This window comes from Pezoporus occidentalis, unplaced genomic scaffold, assembly GCF_034315485.1.
Source record: "Pezoporus occidentalis ecotype Australia unplaced genomic scaffold, CSIRO_AGI_Poc_V1 ctg33, whole genome shotgun sequence".
Taxonomy (NCBI): Eukaryota; Metazoa; Chordata; class Aves; order Psittaciformes; family Psittacidae; genus Pezoporus; species Pezoporus occidentalis.
Window position 1 is genome coordinate 974,978 of NW_026915268.1, and position 11,213 is coordinate 986,190.

The 11,213-nt window shown below is 38.8% G+C and overlaps 1 protein-coding gene across 1 annotated transcript; it reads right to left on the bottom strand.

Moving 5' to 3' along the window:
- Positions 1-1,819: 1,819 nt before the first annotated feature.
- LOC134168992 (pulmonary surfactant-associated protein A-like) lies at positions 1,820-5,134 on the bottom strand. The gene is made up of 3 exons (XM_062629174.1): positions 3,871-5,134; positions 3,151-3,228; positions 1,820-2,371 (listed from the first exon to the last, which is right to left on the bottom strand). The coding sequence occupies exons 1-3, from the start codon at positions 4,016-4,018 to the stop codon at positions 1,995-1,997; spliced, it is 603 nt and encodes a 200-aa protein (XP_062485158.1). The 5' UTR covers positions 4,019-5,134; the 3' UTR covers positions 1,820-1,994.
- Positions 5,135-11,213: the final 6,079 nt, after the last annotated feature.

Sequence of the window (11,213 nt, forward strand, 5' to 3'; positions counted from 1 at the left end):
ACCAGTTTCAACTGGGTTAATGTAGCAACATAACAGTCTACCTGGACCTTACATGTTATAGGATCCAGTAGTTTATATTTTGGCCATGTTTCCCAGACATAGGGCATTATTACTGGCTCTTTACATGCCAGAAAGATGCACTGGGTAAACTGAGGACTTTGCTCACAAGTTTCCTCTGTGCATATGTTTGGATAAGTTTACAGCTCCTGGAACAGGGAAACATGGTCCTATCTAGTATGCATTATTGTGATGAAGGATTTGAATATTACTGGAGTAAAATTAAGTAACCTATGGAGGTAGACCACCTGTAGACGCCAAATTGTTCAAGCAGAAAAGTGTCTTGGTTTGACATTAGCCTTGTTGCATTCATCATCCTAGGTAAATAGGTGTAAGATAAATTGTTTATTTTGCAGAGAATGACAGCAAGAATGATTTGCAGGCCATGAAATCAAGCAGAGGGCTGAATGAACGCCAGGAGGATCCATGTCTTTCACAGAACAGGTGGTGAGAACATATACTCAAAATATCCGAGTAATTGAATTTAAGCCAGTTCAGGAATGTTGTTTATGGCCAGTTCCTGCTCTGGAATAACAGGGATGTGCATGGCAATGAGTCTGCAAGCAGCCCCTTTGCTGGCCCCTGCATTCACAGCAGCTGTGAGCTCACCTTCTCTCCCCAGTTATGTTTACATGTTGGCTGTTCTGTCTGACTGTCACACAGAGGGTAAAATGAGCTGGTCTGGCTTCCTTGCTCAGCTTTTCGAGACCAAGCTGGGACTAACAAAGTGTATGTGAGTATGGCTGATAGCCAGGCATCTGGCTTTATGTATACGGAGGCATGCCCAGATGCTCAGCCAGCTTTTGTACCATGTCATAGAGCTTTTGAAGGAAAAAAAAAATTACAGACATCTCTGGATGTGTTTGTTACACTGCACAGCTGTGAACCTAACTGTGGGAATACTCAACTTTGTAAGTGGCTGGACTCCAGTAACAAAGTTGTTCAGAAAGCTTTCTCTTAATCCTTTAGCTTGAGCTGAAGGGTGCGGGCTCTGAGCAGCTTCCTAATGAGTGCAGAGTATAGGCTGCTTCAGAAATGTAAGCATCTGCCAAGCCCAATAGAAATTCCTACAGGGGTGTGCCAAGCATCTCTGTGGTGCCCAGAAATTAGCTGTATCTGAATCTCTACTATCTAGCTTAAAATTGGCCTAATCATGATTCTGCTTATCTCCCTAAACCACGTGGGCATTTAACTCCTGTCAGCTTCTGTGTATTTTCTTCCACACAACCTACATGGCATGGGACCTTGGCCAGCTTGTGCTGCTACCACTTTGACTCAGGAAAGAGATTACCTGTTGCTGGAGGGGCTCAGGTCATGCAGCTTCTAGCTGCCACTTTTCAGTATATGAAGGCTAAAGACCTGCTGATTCTAAATGGGAAACGTAAGGTGATTGAGTCCCCCTTGTGCTCATTCGTAGCTCTGTGTCACCCTAGCAGCACTGGGTTTTTTTTTTCTTTTGGAGGGTCTCTTCTGCGTGAAGATGGCCGAAGAAATGCAGGGCTGAGCAACAGCAGTGGTAGTGGAGTGTACGAGCAGGTTCGAGGGAAGCTTACAGAAAAGGATCAAAATACAACTTAAAGGCTTGTGAGTAAAGGGGTGCTGGAAGATCATGTGTCTGCAAGCTGCTTCAGGCATGTGCCCATGTAATCTATTCTGCTTTTGTAACAAGTCAGCAGGCTAACAGAGTAGTAGGAACTCATAGGCAGTCATATCGAGAAACTCAGTGGGCAATGAATAACAGAAGAGACAAAATAGCCACTGCTTTAGTTAAGTAATTTCCCCTTTATGGCTGGCATTTGTTTAAAAGGCAAATCAGGCTGGGAAGGAGTGACTTATTTTTCATGCTGCATTATCTGAGTTCACTAGCTACAGATGAAGAGACAAGGGATACATAAGTGTATTCTAGGGAGTCTAGCAGAGTGTGGTAGGGGGAAGCACTAAAACTGACAAACAATAAGGCGATTCTGGTTGCACTTCTTGTCATTCCAAGTGCCATCAGTGTACATCTCCACGCATTCCTCTTCCCCTTTGCCAGAAGGTTCATTTAAATGCCAGTTAGTATAGTTCAGCTTTGTACCATCTAGGAACTGGAATGTTCTTGGAATAAGAGATTCCTTTATCCCCAGGTAGGCGTAGGTATTAAAACTTTTCACGAAGTACAGAATAGCATCATTCTCAGCCAGGCTTCTTGGAGCAGCAATAGACCCTCCAGCCTCTTTGCATGTGCTCAGTGCCGTTTCAAAATTGGCTTTTTTCCCATTGGTAGAAAATATTTTTCCTCCAGCTGCTGTTATCAGCTTTTCCAAGTGGAGAACTGCAAGATGAGGTGAAAGCTGTTACTGTTTTATGCTTTTTCTTTTTTTTTTTTGTGGTCACGTAGAAGGAATTACATTTGCAGCAGTTTTCCTCCTGTCATGGTTTAAACAGCCAAAACCAGGACACCTCTGTAACTTCAGATTAAACTCAGGAAAATGTAAAAGAGAGGAAAACTGAAAAATAAAGGTAAAAGAAAGAAAAGAAAAGAACCCTGAAATGCCAGAAAAAATCATAAGAGAGGAGGGGAAAGGGGGGTATGGGAAGGGAAGAAACACATAAATAGACAATGAAATAGGAGAAGCACAAAAGAGGTTAAAGAAGGAGGGAAGGGAATGAGGAATTCCACATTTGGAAAAGTATAATGTTTTCTTTGAGACTGTACAAGCTCTCCGATACAGTTTACGGTATACAAGGGTGTATGTCAGTCCTTGAGTTAGATGTGATCTGGTTGTGATTGTTTTGTTATGTTTTTAGTGTTCAGCTTATTTGTCTGTTTGAAGCATGAGGTGCCCATGAAGCACTTCTGCAAGGCAGAAATTTTAATCTGGTAAATTTCTGACTTTACCCTAGGTGTCTTTCACTAGTTATGAAAAAGTAATCCATCCCTCCCCCCTGTTTGAGAGTTATCACTTTCCTATCTACCAGTGAACAGAACATAGCTGGAATGCAGTAGAACTGCAGAAATTTCTGCCTATTTTCCTTAGAAGCCATTTTATTGCTCATCTTGTTTATGCCCACTAATCCAACTACAGCAGAAAGTAAAGGCAGATAAATTACCTCCTTCAATTCTGGAAATCTCATGATCTAATTGACGGGTAACATCTTCCATTTCATTATCAGCCAGCGGTGGGAAAACTATGAACAAAACCAGCTATTACACACTTCGTGTTACAGTTTGAATCTTGGCTTTTAAGGTAAAACAGAAGTAATAACATGAAATAAATATTCACTTTTAAATATTTGGCCTGTTTTAGTTTGCTGCTGTATTTTAAATTGGTTATCTTTTCACACATTGATCTTTGTAAGGAGAGGGAATACATTGCTGGAGGCTACCTGCAGACCAGTGATGTTTATAGAAAACCTGAATTAGCAAATGGCATTAGTCTTCCCTCTATAAGTGATTGAGCCAGCCCAGGCAAAGAACTGGCACTTATGCAGTAGTTTTAGTTGATTTTTAACTGTGTCTAGAAACTGTTGACAGAATCCTTCAGGCTATTTGAGCACTTGCTTGCAGCTCCAACCTAACACCTAGAAACAAGTTTCTTGTGCCATGTGTTATGGACAATGATATCTTTTCTCTGTGAATTGAACCATTGTATCATTAAGTAAGAGAGATTTAAGCATGTTACTTCATTCAAAGAATTTGTAAAGATCTGCTTATTTTCTATCAAGTAGAACTCACACCAGATTAATCAAAATAGTGCTGAGTTTTACAAAGCATAAAAATGGAGCACAGTAATACATCTAGGCAAAAATGGAAATGGTAACTGCATGTACCTGGTATAAATCCTTCATGTGGCCCATTTTCAAGCATATGTGCAACACTGGGCAGCGGAGGAATTCTTGCAGGTTTACCTTGAGCACAGCATAGGAGCAGGAGAAAAGCTACTCCTAAGATTTTGTGGAATAACTGTGGAGACAGCATTATTTAAAGCCAAATGTAAAACAAGTTGGTTTACTCTCCAGTGTACAGTCCTGCATGGAAAAAAAAACAAAAACAACAACCACATTGTGTCATAATTTTGCTGTCTGAGTTTGAAGGTTTTTTATGTACCTTAAGCTTTGCCCTCAGTGACATGAATGTCATTAATGTACTACCAAGTTAGGTTATTTTGAATAATTGAAATATTTTGTTTGCTTGTCTACAAGATTCTGAAGAGAAAAAAAACCAAAATATCTCCTTCACAGCTCTTTTGTACAGCAGATACCACTATATGCCATTTTTCCCCATGCAAAAAGCTAAAGTTTCAGCCTTAATTTTACAGGTGAGCAATAGGCATGTCTGCTTTATAGGAGAAAGGCAGGTTAAGATAAAGTGGGATATGCTGTCTTTATCAATTGGTTTAAGAGCAAAACAGTTATTAAAACTTATTCTCCCATTATGGCATCCATCTTTCAAAGTATCTTCACCTCAGGTGATATTCTCTGTAAAAGTAGGTGATAGTTTTAATAAAAATGTTGAGACACAAAGAAAAATCTAAAATTGAAAGCTTTGTGATACAGTTTAATAGGATTCAACATAATTTAAGTGGAAAACTAAAGATGTTCAACTTACCTAGCAGCTCCAATATGAAATAAGAAAGACTCATTAAATGGTCTAATTTATAGGGTATGTCACTTGAGATTCATGCTGTTATATACAGGAAATGAAAAGGACATGTAATATAATATGAATTTGCATATGAATAGAAATGTCATGAACTTTAACTTGAATGATAGGGGGGTTATTTTCTCCAATAGGTAAACACTCTTAAAATGCAATGAAAAATTTTGAGGGTACTTTCTTGATTTGTGGAAACACTTTCACATGTTTAGAAAAACCCAACCCTAAAGCAGAACAAAGAATTTCTCAATACGTATTTGAAATAGCTAATGTTTCCACAGAACGGCTGTGTAAATGTTAAATTGTAAATGTCACTGAAGATAAGCTGAAACTAGTTCAACTGAAACATGCACCAGGAACACCACCATAATTTTCTTTATAGACTGAGAAGTTGTCAGTGATAATTACAGAAGTGTTGTAACTAAACAATCTCCTAATACTGGCAGCAAACAGAAAAACAATGGTACAACTGCATCACATGTGGAGGTAATGGCCACATAAACACTTATTTAAATATCTTACAAGATACTCCAGGGGAAGTTTATATATCATAAATAATTTTATCCAATAAAACAATGACCTTTCAGTGAAAGGAAAAGCTGTTCTAAACCAGTTTTGTAAGTACAGAGGCCTCACGATACGGAGCATTGCTGAAATGCAAATTCATTGCCATGTATTTTGAAGATATTCTGAGCTAAGAGTTGTTTCTATTTAATGGAGACTTTCAAGAAAATGAGTTTGAGGCTGTCTTCCAGTTCAACAAGTGTAAGATGTGGTCACATCATCCTTGTGGTGTCAGACCAGCAACCTCATGTTGCATGCAGCAAGGCTAAAAGCTGAGTCAGTTGAAGAATAGGTGCCCTGAGATTAGGTGGAGAATGTGAGCAATATCCATATTAGTCTAAAATGCGACTGGATCTAAGCAAGCCTAGATCACCTCCACAGGCTCTCTGCACCTGTACCTTGCACTTTCATACTTACCTCAGCAGCTGATGTAGAGTCCTTTGTCATTGTTATTGTGCCCACAGAAACCTGATTAATTCCTGCAGCACTGTGTCTTGGGTGCCCTGGAAAAAGCACCAGTCCTGCGAAAAATAAATGAGCAGTACCCAATTGCATGTAAGCTAACAGAAAAGGGCTGTTTCAAATTTGTATGAGTAACCTTGTTTAAAGTTTGTTAAATTTCAAGTTTCTTAGCTTTTGAGTGTTTGAGTTACTGCTTTTAACATTCTTTTAGCTGAAGTTTTTGAACTGTTTTATTAAAAAAAAACAACCCAAAACCAAAACTGAACAAAAACCAACCAAGCAACCCCCCCCCCCCCCCGCCAAAATAACCCAGAACGCAAGACAAGCTGTTACCTGGTATCTGCAGGAGCCTTAGAATAGGTCACTGCAGAACCTGGGTCTTTGTAATTTTTAGGATTGCATCTGGAAGAAACTGCATGTGAGGGAAGTGTGAGAAGAGGATGAGGCTTAGCATCCATTTCACATGCTGACTGATGGCCTGGAAAACCTGGAGGGTGACTGCAGTTTTGTGTGATAGACTCCTGAGAAGAGCTGATGTAGATTTGATAAATTCTAAACTTCTCTTGATTTTCATCAGCGTTTTGATAAGACAGAGCAAACTAAAATAGATACCTAAACATTCTTGCATTTATACTATGCTTGTTTATAATTGTCTAATAGAATATTCCGTATAACTGTCATAACTTGTAAACTGTTTTCTTTTGATCTGCATCTGACAGAAGCGCAGAGTCAAGGATACAGATCTGATAAAGAACAAATGAGATTTGAGTATTGAGGCAACCTTTCTGTGTTTGCACGTTTATAATCAAGAGGTTTATAATTTCAATGCTAGTTTAGCAAATAAAGGATGTTCTGAGACCAGGTTGTGTTGCACAATGTGGGTAGGGAAATGCAAAACATGCTAAAGACAAACACTGGTCAACACTCCTTTCTTGACTCTTTTGAGAAATACAGACACTAGACTTGAATTTCGGATTATGAAAGTGGGTGTGTGTTTCTTCCATGACCCTATTTATTAGCCATTCCTTTGTATACTTAACCTCCTGAAAGTTTTTTTTTTTTCCTTCATAGTGCTAGTCATACCTCAACCTTGAAAATTCTTTCATTTTTCTCTGTACTTAAATGGCCCCAACTCCACTCATATTTTCTGTTCACATTGATTTTATGCTGTTGTGCTGTTGTTTCCCTCCTGTCTTATTGCTGCCTTGTCCTGTGCTTTCTACATTTTCTTTTCTGTTCCAAATCATTGTCCCAAGCAACTCACTTATGCCCTGAAATATCAGGAAAAAACAGGCAGGACCCTAGTGTCCTCCCTCTCTCAGCAGAGGGCTAAGGCTAGTTTTGCTGAGCTTTAGAAACAGGAATCAAAGAACTCATCAAGATATGGACATCTGGGATGGCAAACTTCACCATGGCTTTTTCTTTTTTCTTAATGAACAGTATTTACCTGTAGTCAGTGTGATCAGTGCTTGTAAATGGTGCTGTCACCTTGCTCCACTGATTTAAGTTATGTGTGAAGGATTCACGTGAAGGTCACTAGATTGTCTCTGATATAGCACTTGATACAGCTAAACTGGAAAACACAAGAAGAGAATGTTTTGTATTTATAGCAAATACAAAGCAAGACAGTATCTCTTCAGTAGCTGTTAATAGCAAAATAGCATTCTAATGGGAGAGAGAGAAAAAAACCCCTCATGTTCATGAACAAGATGAAACTAGTTTTCCATATATTCTGCAGTTGTCCTCCATTATCTGTGGAAGATGATTAAATTGTTCACTATAGTCTTTGCTACCATAACTACCATTGCTTCATCCTCCTCAAGGGTTAAGGTACCCTTGCTGTTTCATTCCTTTTGGCTTCTGAGCCACAAGGGCAGAGATGAACGAAAGCTTCATTCCAAGTTTCACCTGGAATCACACCTGGCTTACTACACTTGAGCACCTGGCTTGGGGTGTTCCCTAAAGCACAGGTACAGGCTGGGCAGAGACTGGATTGAGAGCAGCCTTGAGGAGAAGCTTAAGAGGACCTGGCAGTATTCACCAGGTTGGACAGGGCTTTGAGGAGCCTGGTCTAGTGGAAAGTGTCCCTGTCTGCGGCAGGGTTGTTGGAACTAGATTACCTTTACAGTCCCTTCCAAACCAAACCATTCTGTGATTGTATGAAATTTTGCCAAACCCTGATTTCCTACCAGGAGAAGAAAATAAAATTCAAGTCCCCTTCAAGGGGACTTCAAATAAAATTCAAGTCCCCTTATCATTTTTAAAGGTGCTCCTCTCATTCCGAAGCATGATTGTGCTTTAAACTCAGGTATGTTTGTATAGCTGTCAGTTAATATGATTTTATAAGAGTACTCCTGATAATGAAAATCACTTGCAGTTTGACACTCTTTGTGGTCCAAACAACCATGTCTGTTATTCCATTACACAATACTCCCAAGAACATTGTTTTCCTCTGGTTCATAAGAGTTCTAATTCGGCCATTAGTATTTCTACCACTTCTTAGTGTGGTTTCAAAACCAGCTAACAAATTTCCTGGTGGCAAATATTCTTTCTCCCATTTGCACTTAGTGTTCTTATAAAGAAAAGCTGCAAATAAATGTAAAATGTATGATTAACCTTTAGCCGACATATTTGCAGCGCTGCTAGGATCATACTGGCAGCAAGTACTGGTATTTTTCCACCATATATGTTATGGGAAAAAATAGAGAACATAATTATTTTTATAAATTTGGCTTCAAAAATAATAATGAAAAAAGGAGACACTGGGCACAATTTAGAGGAGGTAGCCCTGCCAGCCTGTATCACATCCTGCTAGTTACTATGTTCACTGGTGTTGGATTTGAACTCATCTTTCCCAGGAACAATGGGACTTGTGTTTCTTTTAATCAAATTTCTATAAAAATCAGGAAACCACAGAAAAGTACTTAATTGCTGTAATTGAAGGTCCATTTCTTTACATGTGGTGGGGACTGATAGGGCTGGGAGACTGGTTTTTGACTGCTCAAAATTGCTAATAGACTTTCTAAGTTAAAATGCCTAATTAAATTATACAGTTATAAAAGATATCACTCTAGACCAGAGCAAATTCACTCTGAAATCAACATCCATCATTTTTATGGTTAGAAAAACCTCTCACTGTTACATATATTGTAATAAAAATTACATTAAATTTCTCTTACGTGATATGCAGGTCATTTGCTTCAGAAGGGACTGAATATTTGTGACCTTGTAACTTGTACTGAGACCTTAAATATCAAAATCAGCTTTTATAGCATTTGAGAAGTGAATAAGTTATTTCCTGAGTTAAAGATCTTACTGTTAGATTGCTTTTCTGTAGCAAATTATTATAAATTAAAAAAGACTGACCTGGCTTTTTCCTGGTCTGGTCATTGTGCACCAGGGATTATTTTAGCTCATTGCATTTCTAAGGAAAGATTTTATCAAAATTATTTATCCTACAGTAACAGAACAGAGAAAAAATTGTGTTTCTTCTTGTGCCTCACCTCTCTGTCCATGTAAGAAAAAATAAAATCTGTTAATGCATAAATGCATAATCCAGATCTTTCATGAAAAATAGACTAAAATGCTATTAAGTGCTTTAAGCAACACTCCAGGGTTTAAAATGCTGGGGTTACACACACACACGAAAGTCATCTAAAAGACTAAAATAATGATTTCTGGGTATTTTTCTGTTCCTCTATGAAACTGCAAAGAACAACCAAGTAACATTCTACTGAGTATGTAGCTTCACAGGATTTTAATTATCACATATGAATCCCATGAGACAAAAATGCTTTCCAAGCCTGTTGGTAGAATGTTACTTTTATTAGGGGATTTTATTTCTTCCACATATGATGGTTGACACTAGACTTTTTTTGTTTATTTCGCCCTCTGAAGTTCATCAAAGTTAGGAGATAAAATCCATGCAAAAGAATGTGGGCATGTTTTTATAAACAGGCAGGACCTCCTCTTGATATTTTCAATATCAGGCCTAGTGAAGACTTTGGACACAGAATAAGGAGGGCTGCTCCAGAAGGGTGTAAGGGGAAGGCTAGAGCATAGCAAGAGAAGGGCTGATTATGATGTTATGTGGAGATATTCTATGAAAATAGCCAAGGTGTTTCATTCAATTACCTCAAATTTTACAGAACTCAGAGTGAACCACAGAGATGAAAGTGCTGCCTGGCAGTTCTTTGACTGAATCTGAAGAGTTTTTATTTTTATGCAGCATATGTGTGTTTAATTTGTTGTGTGTTCTCCTCTCTTGTCCCACCAATATTAATGGGTTAAGCAGAAAGAAACTGGTCTTTGAGACCTAAGCTAGATGGTTTGCTGGTTGATGTAATAAAAAGTAGCTTTTGACAGAAAGTAATAATTTTCTTAACTGGAAAAAAAGCATCCAAGTGTCTTGAAGATCATGATTTCAGTTTAGTTTTCCCACTTTCTCCAACATGGTGTCTTTTTATGCCAGGTAATCATCTTGCTCTAAGAAAGGATGTGTATAAAAGGCTCAGAAATGGCTAACAAGGTTTACACATTAAATTACCAATAATTAAATCACCAGAAATAGAGGTAGTTTTAAATAAAACTTCAACTCTTTCTAGCAGATTTAGTGCAGCTAGTTGGAGCTAACCTGAGGAAAATTAAAGGGTACTAGTTTAGCCTTATCTTTTTCTCAAAGTAACCCCAAAGTAAGAATTTTTGTCATGGCATGATCTAATCCCTTCCCATTTGAGATTTTTGGCCAAAATGGTATCATGGTCATAGTTCTCCAAGGAAGCTGTTTTGTAAAGTAGGTTCATGCTTTGAGATCTATCCAACATGATACTGGGTGTACTTTTTCCATTTCAAAGTCCCTGTCTGCTCTCAGATGACCTGGAGTGCTATATGCAGTGCTGTACCAAAATCCTCTGCTGCCAAAAATATCCGTTATCTGTTGCATCTGTAGATGTTAACACTTTCCTACTTGAGAAGGCTTGAAATTACCATGTTAATAGATCCCATCTCTTCCTCAATGCAGGCTAGAGACAAGGGACACCACCCACCACCACCCAGAGTCAAGTCCAGGTTCCTATAGGCTCCCTGCACAGAGCCAAATGTGGGGGAGGAGGGGAAGATGAAGTAGGAGTCTTTATGTGTGTATGTTAACTTCAGTGCCCAGGACTTCCTCACTGCAAGGAAAACGTGTGAGAATTCACTACTCAAGGTACTTTACTGAGCTCCCACTGCTCTCCAGATTCCCCAAACTGAGTAGTGGTGAAAATAATGTGTGAAAAGATGCTGCCTGATCGCAGTGGATTTCACTCATTGTCTGTGTGCGTGCTTGGCATGACATCAGCAGAGAAATAGCCGGTGTTTGAAGTGATTGAACTTCCAAATCTTACCTGCTTCCCCAAAATGTAGATGTTCAGTGGTTTGGGAGAAGAGAGGTGGCCTTTAACACTGCAACAGTCATAGTTTTATGAAGAAATGTGATGTTTAAGGAAGAAAA